General features: G+C 36.6%; 1 protein-coding gene across 1 annotated transcript; it reads left to right on the forward strand.

Moving 5' to 3' along the window:
• The first annotated feature begins 1,207 nt into the window (after positions 1-1,207).
• Positions 1,208-15,368, forward strand: LOC149209334 (putative fatty acyl-CoA reductase 4). The gene is made up of 10 exons (XM_089394252.1): positions 1,208-1,283; positions 1,367-1,470; positions 1,560-1,765; positions 1,867-1,967; positions 4,251-4,476; positions 4,561-4,722; positions 14,398-14,476; positions 14,636-14,902; positions 15,006-15,133; positions 15,221-15,368. The coding sequence occupies exons 1-10, from the start codon at positions 1,208-1,210 to the stop codon at positions 15,366-15,368; spliced, it is 1,497 nt and encodes a 498-aa protein (XP_089250378.1).
• Positions 15,369-15,682: the final 314 nt, after the last annotated feature.

The following is a 15,682-nucleotide window of genomic DNA, read 5'->3' on the forward strand; positions in this document are numbered from 1 at the left end:
ACCTAACACATAGCCAACAGAAGCTTGATGGAAGCTTGGCTATATATATATTATGTTTGGTCCCCAAGCTTGCATCTCAATCTCCTTCAGTTTTACACCATCAAGTTGAGAGAGCAAAGCTGGGAAGTGCCTTCAGATTTTCTGTATTTTCTTTGTTTTCTCCTTGCGTGAAGATTGTGTTACGATATTCACTCTTCATGAACTTCGAGAAGCTCTCTGCACTCGATTGTTTAGCACAGATGACATGTGCCTATTTTGATAACAGGATTCAATTTGTCCTTTCAGCGTAAAATATTTTTTTGCTGCTTTCTTCTTTGGAAGGATTCGTGAACAAATAACTAGTATTGAACTTGTTAGTGCATGTATCTCGATTATGAGAGTTTCATTATCGGTATTCACTCTAGTCAGCAGGCGAATTCCAGTGTCTACACGACTCGGCCTCTTGAAGCCAAATTGATCGTATTTTCAAAGAGGCAGGCTTGGCACGCTGCATCGTTTCATTTGGCGGTGTGGTCTTAGCGGTTATGATACATTTTATTTATCTTGGTTTCCATCCTCGTACTTATGGCTCTGATCATTTATCTACTAAAGATATTTTGATGTGGTGAAGAGGAAAGCACTCAAATTTGAAGAAGATATTGTGAAGCGGCCTGGAAGCTTTACTTACAAAATACATTGGGAGCAAAAGTAGCATCAATGGCTGGAGGTAAGCTTTACTTACAAAATACATTGGGAGCAAAAGTAGCATCAATGGCTGGAGGTATTTTTTTTGGGCATTTAAGTTTTCGATTCTATGTTTATTCCACATTATAGAATCATTGTTTAACCTAACATTAATAGTTGTCTATCTAACATCTGAGTCATCGGAAATGGATCGTTGGGGTTGGTAAAGCTGGTTCCTAAGCCGTTATATATACGTTCTTTTCTTCAGAGATTGAGCGGAAGCTTATTGTCACTTTTTATATGCTTATGTGCTTCGCCTTATTCCATTCTGCTTCTTTTGCTCTGTGGCTGGAGTGCGGATATCATATCGTTTATTGCCTTCCAACAATACTTGTGCTGTTTACTTCAATATAATTGTGTATGTCACACATAATACGAAGTCCTGAAGATAGATTGTTTATGTACAACACGTACGCTTGGTCTGATAAACGCGTAGTTTCTGATATTTTTGTGTGCGAGTTGCAGATTTATCAAAGGACGATCGATGGCGTCAAATATTCTTGGCTTTCTCAGTGAGAAGAACATATTGGTCACTGGATCGACAGGTTTCCTTGGAAAAAGTATTAAATATTTCAGAGACCAATTTTTTTCTTCTAATATATATATATGATAATGAAGCTTAAGTGCTGTTTACTTGTTCCAGTTTTCATCGAGAAAATATTGCGGTCGCAGCCCATGATAGGCCACATTTTTGTTTTGCTAAGGGCGAATGATGCCGAGTCTGCCAAAGTCCGATTCAAAAGTGAAGTAAGAAATCTGAGTACTGAGTCTTCCTGCTCATAAATTGGCCAATGCTCTCCCTACGAATGATGTCATTTCTTTGCTATAAATGACAGGTTTTGAAACTGGAGCTTTTCAGTAGATTGAGGGAGCAACATGGAGACAGCTTTGAAAGATTCGTATTCGAGAAAGTTGTTCCTGTGGTTGGAGACATTGCAACGGATCATAATCTTGGAATTGATACGGAGAGCAGCAGAGAGCACCTCTGGAGAAATCTGGACGCCATTGTAAATATTGCAGCGAGCACCGTGTTTGATGACAGGTTCGCCAGTTATATTTCATCTTGACAAGCTGATTACTCGTTGTCATTGGGAAAGCATTTATGTCTGAATGTAAAGACTAACAACTTTTCGCACAACGTAGATATGATATTTCTCTGAATGTCAACACAAAGGGAGCTGAGAATATTGTGGAATTCGCGAAACGATGCCGTAATCTTCAAATCCTCCTGCACGTCTCCACTGGTAAGTCGACAGATTATGATTCTATCTATTAGTTTTAGAAAAGTTTATGAAAGGTTTAAAGAAGAAAATAGATTTCTTAAACCATAAAAAAATTACATTAATTTGGTAGTTAAGTTGGCAGGTATATTTGATTAAAATTTTCCTAATTATAAAATTTAGATCTTAAAAATTAAAAATTATTTTATTTTCAAATACATTAATTGAAAAAATTGGATTTTTTTAACTCTAGTTTATTTGTAATAATTTTATGGAGGCTAGATTTTTGGAATAATGATAATTTAGTTATTAATATTATGTTATTATTTTCGCGCTCATCCATCTTCAATTTACCTGAATTTCTATGTAGATTTAATTTGACTTTTTTTAAATATAGAGATTTTAAAATTATATTAATTTTTTTTAAATAAAATAATATTTACATTAATATTAAATTTTTATAACAATGTATCAATAGCTATTTTATAATGTAAGTCTAATTAAAATTGAAAAAATATATAAAAAATAATAAATTTAATTAGATTTCAGTTTCAAAATCTTTCTTGCAATAATGACTTTTCTAGCTTTTTATGTTGTCAAAATTACAGTGTGCTCGGGAGGCTTCTCTCCAAGCTTTTTGAGCATAGGAATAAAATCTTAAATCAAACTAAATAATTCGTTTGTTTAGGTCCGATAGACCAAAGTTTGGTCTCAGTGGATGTTAACCATCATTATCTTAAATATCATATATAAAAATTAAATTCAATAAAATTTTAAAATAGATTTTAATTTCCCACCTTAAAAAAATCATTTTAACATATAAATTAAAATAATTATTTATATTTAATATATTTCATAACTTCATATTTAAATTTAGTTATTAAACTTATTTTAATTTTATATTTTTAATAAACTCTTTTTCTAAATTATATATATTAATTTTTTTTAAAATATATGAAAAATGCCACCACATATACATGTAATTATACCTATTACTATAGTTCTAATAAAATTGAAAACAAAATTATTTATATATATAGATGTGAAATTTATAAAATGACAAATAATATTATTAATAATTAGGACAAGCATTGAGAGAAATCAAAAGACTTAAAGTGCAAATTTTTCTTCAGCATTTTAAGTCAAAAGAGGTTTGTATTTTCAAAGATTTTATCTCTCTTAATTCATAGTACATCAGAAGTTAAACTTTTTTTCAGCATTTTCACTCAAAAAAGATTTGTATTTTCAGAGATTTTATCTCTCTTAATTCATAGTAAAACAGAAGTTAACATAAATCTATATTGATATATATTATTATTATTATTATTATTATTTTAATTTCAAATTACTTTTATATAGCCATTCTATATTAAATAAATAAAAAATTACAAAACTTCATATAATCTTTCTTTATTTTTATGATAAAAAATTACACAATTTTATATAATTATTCTTTTTAATATATGTATAATTCGATAAATGGAACGGCCACAAAAATTTGAATTAATGAACTATCATAATTAGTACTTTAATAATATACTCAATTATCATCGCATCTTCACATTATTAATAACTTGTTATTTCAATTTTTTTTAACGATAATAAATATTTTAATAGAAACATATTAAAATATTTTTAATATAAGTCGAAAACAAATATTTCAGTTACCATTCTTATTTAAGTATATTTTTATTATATAATGTTACCATTATTAATAACTTGTTATTTCAATTTTTTTTAACGATAATAAATATTTTAATAGAAACATATTAAAATATTTTTAATACAAGTCGAAAACAAATATTTCAGTTACCATTCTTATTTAAGTATATTTTTATTATATAATGTTTCTGAGAATTAGTTTGAGTCCAGAGGCAGAAGTAATTGGTGATCTAACTTACCAAAAAAACAAATTATTTCGCATCTGAATCTTCATATTAAAGATACAGAATTAAAAATAAATTATACTATTTTTATTTAAATTATATAAAAAGCATGTAAAACTTAAAATGAAAGGGCTGATACATATTTTTCGTTTTTTGATATTTCATAATAAAAGAAGAACCGTGTGAGGTTTACTAGTCATTAAGTGGGGTGCTGAGTTAAAAAAAATTATTTGCATATGAGTTAAAAATAAATTATATTATTTTTATTTAGATTATATAAACACCATGTACCGCTTAAAAGTCATGGTAAAAGAAAAAACGTGTTTAAAGTGAACAAACAATCATTCTTATTCTTATATATTAGGAAAACAAATAGTTGTATCAACTGTCACTGGACTAATATATATGGAATGTACAAAAGCTTACGTTGTAGGACGCAAAAGTGGACAAATAAAAGAGAGTTGTCTGAAGCTGGGGCACACTTTAATGAACGGTAAAGGACTTGAGGGCGAATGTAGTCCACCTCTGAGCTTAGATATTGAAGCAGAATTTGGCCTACTAGAGAAAACACAACTCAAACAGCAGGCCTCGTCAAGTTCGGTAAAAGACGCCAAAGTGAAGCGTCTCAAAGAATTAGGTTTGGAAAGGTGAGTCACTTAGACGCGTATTGTAATTTGCATTGATGTCATTCTGTAAAGGAAGGTATTAGACTAATTCATTAATTCATGCAGGGCAAGAACGTTTGGGTGGCCAAATACATACTCATTTACCAAAGCTATGGGAGAAATGCTCATAGAGAAATCGAGGGGAAATGTTCCAGTGGTCATCCTCCGACCGACCATTATTGAAAGTACTTTGGCAGAGCCCTTCCCAGGCTGGATGGAAGGCACCAGGTGCCCATAAATATCCATCCTTTATTGCTAGAATCTGGATAGCACACATAAATATTTCATGATAATGTTATTAATATCACTATCATATCACTATTGATCGATCGTTGACCGAGCATTAGTTTATACTTTGACCGATTTTTTTTCAGTGTTTTGGCATTTTAACCTAAGTTTAATGCTCCCAATTTCATTCAACAAACTTTTAACCAAATTTTTTGGTTCGGAAAACAATTGAGGTCTTATTACAGCCTTCATGTTGCCCGATGCAAAAAGATTGACGCAATATCATCTTATCCAAAGTAAGCTATGGAGGCAAAGTTTGCAATATCATCTTATCCCAAGTAGGTTGGTTGAAGCAAAGTTATGCTGGTTTGGCCCGTTTCAAAACTTAGGTCGGTCATTACACGTGTGCAGTGTGGCCCAAACTGATTGCCACGTTACTAATACGCGTTCTCATCTCTTGTTCACTCTCAGAAAGCTCCACTTACAATCTAGCCCTCACACACACATTCTGCTACTTGATATTCATCATTCCCTCTGATATTCATCATTCCCTATGAATTTCAACCATGATTACCATGATTTTCTTGATGGTTTTATTTTGATGCAGTGAGTTATTTGTATTGTGGTATCAAAAAATTATGAGTTCAATAACTGTGTTATGGTTTGCAGGCTATTAGAATAATCCACAGACTTGAAGAAAAAGGTTATGGAAATGGAGAAGCCAAGAGGTAGTGTTCGGTTTGATGGTCCAAACGTGGATGTTCTGGTGGACTTGGGCCATCCTCTTCTCAACAGGGTGGTTGATGGTTTTATCAAAGTGGATGGGGTAAGTACAGGCTTCACTTTATTTTCCTTTTTCATTTTTTTTCTCCCCTTCGGATGTTTGTGTAGATGATTATGATGTTGGTTTTGGGTGTGTGGTTTTTGACCAAATTGGTGCTCTGAATGTTGCCTCTCAAGATGCCTACAAGTTGGTTTTGCAAGGTGAGGAAGAGTTAGACATAATTTTTTTATATGAGTTTTGTATTGTGTTGTATTATTGATCAGAAAAATTTTGGTTTTTGCAGAAGAAGCCAACCAGGCTTCGTTCGAGAACATGGTATGAGCTTTAGTTTTGTGCTCGTAGTTTCTGTATTTTGTGTGTTCTTCCCAATAAAATGTCAGACAGATTTGATTTCTGTAGTTTCTGTATCTTGTGTTGTGTTCTACTCAACAAAATGTCATAGACAGGTTTGATTTCTGTGGTTACATTTCCAGCGCTTTCCCAGTCCCAAATTGATCCAGGTCCAAAAGTAATATGACGCGCTCCATGCGAATAAATTACTAACTCGGGTTAGATGCTTGGCTAAGTGGGGGTGGGGCACGTGGGCTACATGCGACCCTTGCGTGCCGTCCTTACACGTTCTTTTATTCCTTTTAATTTTATATTTATTATTTATTTTATTTGTGTTCCTATCTGCTGGAAAATTGCAACACCGTGTCATTCATTATAATGCTATGTTTATTATTTATTTTATTAATTTTCATTAATTTTTTAAATTTATTTCGTGTTGTTTGCCGATGGCAATGAGCAACTCCTGTGCCATTAGAATTTTCTGATTATAATTTTTAACCGCCCTTAAAAGCTCATGATTTCCTGACTTCTCCTCACCAAACAATAAAATCTTTGATTTGGCGTATATTACATAAGGAAACTGGCAGAGTCCTGTTGGGGATTTTTAATGGGAAAATCCCAAAAACAAAGAAATTAAACTCCACAGAGGCAATGCTCTGTTTCACCTCCACAAGATCTTTTAGACAGCAGAAACAAAACAAAAAAAAATTATTTGCACCAGACAGAGTTTTCACACACCACACATTTCTATTCATTAATAAAAGCAACTGCTATTACAATCTTTTTCCTCTCTCTCAGAGGGATTCACCGAGAACATTTAACAAAAAAAACTCTGTCTTCTCCTGAGATTTTACACTGTTGTGTGTAGAAATCTCTTTTACATTCACTGCTGTAAAAACAGACTTCAACTACAGAAAAATTACTTTTACTGCTGTGTGGAAATTATACAGATTTTCTTCACGCTGCTGCGTGGGTTACAATACATCGCACTGCTGTGCCTCACTCTTCAATTTCATTACATCGCACTGTTGTGCATTACCATACCTCTTCTACATTACAATACACACAAAAAAACATTACATATATATTCATGGCAATAAAACAAAAAGACTTACATACGTCTCCACTTGCCATGCTTCCGTAAAAAAAAACAACAAAATTAAATGTTTTTATCAGGCTTTACTTGTGCCCATACTCCCGCTGAAACAAAATTAAAAACTTCATCAAAACTTACCAACCCACAGTAAATAGCATTTACTGTTTTACTGACATTTACTGGCGGTAAGTGAAAAACTTTTACTTCACGTATAATTCATTTAATGCTGGCCCATACTTCACCCTTTGACTTTAATTAGATCGCATCGCAAAATCCATTTAATCGGAACACAAAGTTGGGGCACACACATATGTTGCGATCTGCGATATGCGATCGGATCGCATCGCAAATAAACTCATGTTAAAGACCCCGACCCTATGATATTGCCGATAGCGATGTGCCGATGCGATATCGGCGATCGCTCATCGCAAACACAAAAGCTCCTTTATAATTCCTTCACTTCGACTTTGCCGATGCGATATCGGCGATCGCAGTTGAAATTATATTTTCAACACTCCCCTTTAATTTCAACTGTCGGGCATTCAATCATACCCAAACACTTCCTCAAAAATTCAAAGCTTTTCTGATCCAATGGCTTTGTTAAGATGTCTGCTACCTGTTCTTGAGTGCTGCAATGTTGCAAACTGATTTCTCCATTGCTTACCAATTCTCTGATATAATGAAACCTTGTATCAATGTGCTTCGTTCTCTTGTGAAACACTGAATTCTTTGACAATGCAATAGCTGAGTTATTGTCACAAAAGATGACTGTCGCTTTTGCCTGCTCTTGGCCTAAGCTTCTCAACATTCTTCTCATCCACACTGCTTGACATGCTGCTGCTGTAGCTGCCACATATTCAGCCTCTGCTGTAGACAATGCTACAATGGACTGCTTCTTAGAAGCCCATGAAATGGCTCCAGAACCCATATGAAAAACATAACCGGAAGTGCTCTTCCGATCATCTACACTTCCAGCCCAATCGCTATCAGTGTAACCAACCAAATCTGAATGTTCTGAGGCATGATATAGAATTCCAAACATTTTAGTGCCTTTGACATACCTCAAGATTCTCTTTGCTGCCTGTCAATGTGCCTCCTTTGGCCTCTCCATGAACCTGGAAATTAAACTAACAGCATACATTAAATCAGGCCTAGTTGCTGTTAAATACATAAGGCTGCCCACAATACTTTTGTACAAACTAGGGTCAAAATCCTTGCTGCTGTCCTCTCTCCTGAGTTTTAATCCCATCACTGTGGGAGTGATGGCTGCCTTGCATTCTTCCATCTTAAATCTGCCCAAAACTTGATTTACATATCTCGCTTGAGATATAAAAATTCCTTTTTCATTTTGATCTACTTCTATGCCTAAGAAGTATCTCAACAAACCCATATCAGTCATTTCAAATTCATCCTTCATGACTGATTTAAAATTCTTAATGAGCTGATCATCATTACCTGTGAAAATAACATCATCAACATATAAGACCACAATCAAAATCTTACCATCCTTTTCTTTGATGTAGACGGTGGGTTCTCCTTCACATTTGTCGAATTCATTATCCAGTAGATAAGAATCTATCCTGCTGTACCATGCTCTTGGCGCTTGCTTCAGCCCATAAAGAGCCTTCTTCAATTTGCACACTTTGTGCTCTTCACCTTTCTTCTCATATCCGAGAGGCTGTTCCACATAAACCTCTTCTTTTAACACTCCATTTAGGAATGCTGATTTCACATCCATTTGGTAGACTTTCCATTTGTTTTGTGCTGCTATGGACAGCACTGCTCTCACGGTTTCCATTCTTGCAACCGGGGCGAAAGTCTCCTCATAATCTCTTCCATACTGCTGCTTGTAGCCTTTAACAACCAGCCTTGCTTTATGCCTTTCAATCTTGCCTTCAGCATTGCTTTTGGTCTTGTAGACCCATTTCACACCAATGACTTCTTTGCCTTTTGGTAGCTCAACCAAATCCCATGTTTTGTTTCTCTCTATGGCATTCATCTCCTCATCCATAGCTTCTATCCATTTTCTATCTTTAATTGCTTCTTCGAAATGAATAGGATCATCAACATGACAAAACAAGGCAAATAAGGAATTCATTCCTTCTTCATAAATGTCACTTAGATTTCTAAACTTCTTACCTCGTTCACTTGGTGTGCAAGTGCTTGAAGATGCACTTGAATTTCCTCCTTGTGGTGTGCTTGGAGAAGCACCCTCATTTATCCTCAATGGTGTACCTTGCTGTCCTTGTGTTGTCCTCAATGGTGTCCCTTGATGTCCTTGTGTTGGCGCTGCTGTTTGGGAATGTATTTCAGCCACTTCCTCTTCATCTTCATCATGAGACAAACAGTTCTTGACATTCACTGTTTTCTCTATGCTTCCATCCCAAGCTTCCTCTTCAATGAATTGAACATCTCTGCTTACAAAGAACTTCTTGGTAGATGGAATGTACAGCCTGTAGGCTTTGGATTCATCACTGTATCCAATGAAGATGCATTTCTCCCCTTTGCTGTCCAACTTCCTCCTTAGCTGATCTGGTATGTGTGCATAGGCCACACACCCAAAAACTCTCATGTGGGTGACTCCTTGCTTTCTCCCACTCCATGCCTCTTCTGGCACTTTGTTCATGACTGCTTTTGTAGGACACCTGTTCAGTATATAAACTGCACTATGTACAGCTTCAGCCCAATACTCATCTGGCAAATGCTTTGCCTTCAACATGCTCCTCGCCATATCCATGATGGTCCTGTTCTTCCTTTCAGCAACTCCATTTTGCTGTGGGGTGTACCGAGTTGTAAACTGTTTATGAATTCCATTTTCTCTACAAAATCTTAGGAATTCCTTGGAGATATACTCACCTCCTCTATCAGTTCTCAAAACTTTTATATGCAGCCCGCTTTGGTTCTCCACAAGTGCTTTGAAATTTTGGAATTTCTCAAACACTTCACTTTTGTTTTTAAGGAAATATATCCAAGTCTTTCTTGTAAAATCATCAATGAATGTCAAGAAATATAGGCTGCCAGCTAATGATGGAGCTTGCATTGGTCCACACAAATCTGAGTGGATAATCTCTAAGGGTGTCTTTGCCCTTATGCTTTTCCCTGATGGAAAACTTTCTCTGTGTTGTTTTCCCAAAATGCAGCCTTCACATAGGCTGTCCGGTTTCTCTATCAATGGTAATCCCTTTACCATTCCTTTTCTGCTCAATAAGTTTAGGCCTCCAAAATTGAGATGCCCAAATCTCAAGTGCCATAACCAGTTCTCATCCTTTGGCACGCTCTGGAAGGCCTCTTGGGTGACTGCTGCCATTTCCCTTTTGTTCTTCATGTCTGCCCTGATCCGGAGAGGGAACATCCTGTTCCTTGTCATCTTCACTTCAGCAATGCATCTTTTGCTGGGTGGTATATCCATGATGGTGCACACATCATTTTTAAAGAAAACATTGTACCCCTTATGGACAAGCTGTCCAATGCTCAATAGGTTACATCTCATTCCGGGGACATAGTAGACATCTGCTATGGTTTTCCTTTCTCCTTGCTTTAAAAGTATTTTTATTTCTCCTTTTCCCATAACAGACACTTTACTATCAGTTCCTAGTGTGACTTCTGATTTCACATTTTTATCTAGGGCAGAAAAGAAGGCTATGTTTCCGGTCATATGGTTGCTGCAACCTGAGTCTAAAAATCATATGTCCTCACTATGTGTTTCAGCCATGTTACAAGCTAACAGGACATTGTCTTGACTGTTGTTTTCTCTTGTAACATTTGCATTTTGTCTGCTGTTCATATCATGTTGTTTCTTTCTACAATCACTAGCATAATGTCCATACTTTTTGCAATAATAGCATTGAACATTAGATTTATCATACCTTTGTCCTTGAGCATGATGTTGTCCTCCTTGTTGGCTGCTGCCTTGACCTTGGTTCTGATTTGGATTGCTGCCTCTTCCTTGTGCATTTGATGGGTTGTTCCTTCCACCTCTGTTCTGGCTTCTGCCTCTTCCTCTCTTGTTTCCTCTACCTTGACCTCTTCCTCTTCCAAAGGACATCTGGGTCTTGAAGGCTTGTTCAAGAGATGAGTTTTCATTCCTACTCAACCTCTGCTCATGTGTTATCAGTGATGCATGTAGCTCATCAACTGAATAGCTTGAGAGATCCTTTGTCTCTTCAATGGTGGTGACTATGGCATCAAACCTTGAGGGTAAGACCCTCAATATTTTCTCCACAATTCTTCTGTCTTCAATGGTTTCTCCATGAGTTCTCATTTGTGTGATTACACCAATCACTTGAGTGAAGAATGAGTCAATGTTATCTGACTCCTTCATGTTCAAGTTCTCAAAATCCTTTCTCAGCAATTGTAGTTTTGCTGTCTTCACTCTCTCCATGCCTTGATAGGCTGTCTTAAGGGTTTGCCATGCTTCATTGGCTGTCTTAGCTGCTGCTAACCTTGGAAACATACTCTGGTCTACTGCTAGATACAACAACACACGGGCTTTTGAGTCCTTCTTCCTATTGTTCTTCAGCAGATCCTTCTCTCCCTGAGTTAATGCATTGAACTCAGTTTCATCTGCTGGTTCTTCAAAACCTTCTTCAACTATTTCCCATAAATCTTGGGAAGCAAGCAGGGCTGTCATAGTTATTGACCAGTAGTCATAGTTCTTCCCATTAAACTGTGGGAGCTGGGTGTTAAACAAACCCATACCAGTGCTTGTGCTAGCCATTCCTTGACTGTGTATGTTTAAAAACAACTGACTGTTTCTTCAGCAACACAAAAAAAACTTTTGAAATACCTGAATCCTTTGATGTCTGAGTCTTCTGTCTGCCTGAGAAGTTTTGCTGCAGCAACAACCTTCTCCCTTCAGCTTCTTGAACACCTTCAAGAGCCTAAGCCTGCTCTGATACCACTGTTGGGGATTTTTAATGGGAAAATCCCAAAAACAAAGAAATTAAACTCCACAGAGGCAATGCTCTGTTTCACCTCCACAAGATCTTTTAGACAGCAGAAACAAAACAAAAAAAAATTATTTGCACCAGACAGAGTTTTCACACACCACACATTTCTATTCATTAATAAAAGCAACTGCTATTACAATCTTTTTCCTCTCTCTCAGAGGGATTCACCGAGAACATTTAACAAAAAAAACTCTGTCTTCTCCTGAGATTTTACACTGCTGTGTGTAGAAATCTCTTTTACATTCACTGCTGTAAAAACACACTTCAACTACAGAAAAATTACTTTTACTGCTGTGTGGAAATTATACAGATTTTCTTCACGCTGCTGCGTGGGTTACAATACATCGCACTGCTGTGCCTCACTCTTCAATTTCATTACATCACACTGCTGTGCATTACCATACCTCTTCTACATTACAATACACACAAAAAAACATTACATATATATTCATGGCAATAAAACAAAAAGACTTACATACGTCTCCACTTGCCATGCTTCCGTAAAAAAAAATAACAAAATTAAATGTTTTTATCAGGCTTTACTTGTGCCCATACTCCCGCTGAAACAAAATTAAAAATTTCATCAAAACTTACCAACCCACAGTAAATAGCATTTACTGTTTTACTGACATTTACTGGCGGTAAGTGAAAAACTTTTACTTCACGTATAATTCATTTAATGCTGGCCCATACTTCACCCTTTGACTTTAATTAGATTGCATCGCAAAATCCATTTAATCGGAACACAAAGTTGGGGCACACACATATGTTGCGATCTGCGATATGCGATCGGATCGCATCGCAAATAAACTCATGTTAAAGACCCCGACCCTATGATATTGCCGATAGCGATGTGCCGATGCGATATCGGCGATCGCTCATCGCAAACACAAAAGCTCCTTTATAATTTCTTCACTTCGACTTTGCCGATGCGATATCGGCGATCGCAGTTGAAATTATATTTTCAACAAGTCCTCGAAGATGGCCATTATTTAAGGAAAATTGCTCTTATTCCAGGAGTTTGATTTTGAGGTTGTGGTAAAGGCGAGAAAGCTCAACGTATGACCTGATCACTTATCTCGGTTGGAATATGGAGAATCAGGAGTATATCTAGATGATAAACTTCTGGATGCTTACTTGTTGAGAATTGAAGCTATTTCCGACTACCTTGCAGATATTGCATTGTTCCTCAGTACAGGTACCTTTCCTGGAGACTATTCCGCAATTCAGCCTTCATGAAATAGGTCATTTGGTTGATAAGAAGAACTTGAATTTATGCCATTCTGTATAAATTTACTTATTTACTTCGATTTACATATAGATCATACTTTTGAAATATTAAAAACACTTCTAAAATAAACTCAAAAGTGAATTTAAAAGAAAAAGAAGAAATTTTGTGAAACTAGGACAAAGGCAAGCGTTCACAGGAAAACTTGTGGAAGAATAAATTTCAAACTTAAATCTTATACTAAGCTGTGCTCGCAAAGGTTGTCGAATTGTCTACCACACTTTTTATCCCCGGAATAATAGTGTTGTCCATTCCATCTCCAATTATTGTTATAAACGCCTTATCTGACGGTACTACCACATTTTTTTAGACAAGGGGGCTGCATCTATAGCTGCTTGAACTTTCCTGTATTGTCCGGTACGGTCACGGGACACAATCACATTCAACATTACATTAGTTTTTTGAAGATGCCTTTGATCGCTGGCAGACAACCATTTGGGAAAATCATCATCGAATGATTGCAAATCATCCTCAAGATCAAACAATAGGCGTTGACTAGGGAAAGCACAGATATTGAGAGCACGGAACTTGGGTGAATTGAGCACGGTAGAACTGCCCTTAACAATGGCGAGAGAATTACTTGCAATCTCTCTCAAATTGTTCACTGGGATTTCCTACAAGCGCCTTACACTAAACATTTGTGGCTTTGAACTCTTTATGCTACACATTTAACGCATTTGGAGATCAATATGGTAAGGGTTACAAGCGCTCCATTACCGAAACATACAGTGCAAATGAAGTGCGGAAGGCGGGGTTGGATCGAGTGGTTGACCACGTGGGGTTGCATGCAACCCCCACACGCCCCTCCACACTAAACATTTGTGGCTTTGAATTCTTTGTGCCAGACATTTAACGCATTTGGAGATCAATATGGTAAGAGTTACAAGCGCTCCATTACCGAAACATACAGTGCAAACGAAGTAGGCAGGGTTGGATCGATTGGTTACCGGAAAGGAACCCTAGGGAAAATCTGACTGCGTCTCTTGGGTAACAAGTCGACGCTGACAGTGTAGAAGAGACGGCATATGAAATTACTTTTCCGTTTAAAGCGGATGGCATTCTAAGAATAATGGTAGCCCATAACTACAACTGGGCGTATGGGCAATTACACGAGCTTCTCAACTCAATCCCGGCAGGTACTCAACTCAATCCCGGCAGGGACTACCGCCACGACAGTGGCACCCTGGTTCACATTGATCCTGTGTTTTTTTTTCGGAATATCACGCAGAACTATGGACACCGTTATAAGAGGGTACGGCAAAGGACAAATTTCATACTTCTTAGCTGACCCAGAACTCATTTTAGACGTGGTCAGTCACTTCAATTCCCCTATGGTTGTTCCTAGATATATAGATTGCTTAGTATTTACATTTGATTGTTCAAGGGTCCCCTAGCTATGTTGTGGTTCGTAAATATATAGATTTCTTAGTATTTAGATTTGATATTGTTCGTTTGATGATGAACAGATTCCCGCAGATATGGTTGTAAACGCAATGATCGTAGCTATGGCCGCACATGCATACGAGAACGGTCTCTTTGTTTATCACGTCGCATCATCTGTTGCAAATCCATTGCGTAACTCTGTTGCAGCAGACGAGGCATATAAGTATTTTTCGAAGCACCCTTGTGTTGGTAAAGATGGGAACATAATTCATGTAAAACAGCTCCGTTTTCTAAAGAGCATGAGCAGCTTTCGCCAATACATGCATCGACGTTACAAAGCACCCCTAGAGGTAATTAATCTTTAATATATATACCCCTAGAGGTAATTAATCTTTAATAGGTCCTCTGAACTTCAATACGTACGTGACAGCTAGTGGTGGTGTTGAAAAACAGGTATTCAATGTAGTGAACAAGGTCTTGTGTTGCAACTTCACTGAACGTTACAAACAGATGCTTCGAAGATACAACAAAGTCATGTGCTTAGCAGAGTTGTACGAGCCATACGTCTTCTTTAACGGAAGGTTGTGTCGCGCCCCTTAAATATATTTTCTAATACATAATTATTAAGCTGTCATTTTTACCATAGCTGACCATGTTACGACTCACAGGTTTGACATCACAAACACTGAAGGCCTCTGGAAAAGGATGTCAGAGGAAGACAAGAAAGCGTTCAACTTTGACGCCAATTGTATTGATTGGGTTCGTTACTTTTCAGATGTTCATATCCCTGGACTAGTTAAATATGTGCTGAAGTAAGAAAGGATGGAGCTGCCAGCCTCCAAATCTAGTAAACGTCTTCTATTTTATGCTATGACTATGAAGGGGTACAGAGGAGTTTGCTGAAGGAGATCAGAGGAATTTGCTGCTGTACTTCAAATTAACTCAATGTGCTACCTTGTTGGATATTTCCTAGTGATGCAGCGTTACAAGTTCCATAACTATTTCAATGAGCAGCTCTGTCAGAATTTTTTTTGTGATGTACGAATCAAAATTCCACTGAAATAAGGAGTGTAATGTTTCTTCCATTATTTATTTTTATTAGAAAATCATTATTAATATATTATATGTGC

This window comes from Pinus tabuliformis, chromosome 1_2 (genome assembly GCF_031772625.1).
Source record: "Pinus tabuliformis cultivar Carrire ecotype Pingquan chromosome 1_2, CPIR1, whole genome shotgun sequence".
NCBI classification, from domain to species: Eukaryota; Viridiplantae; Streptophyta; class Pinopsida; order Pinales; family Pinaceae; genus Pinus; species Pinus tabuliformis.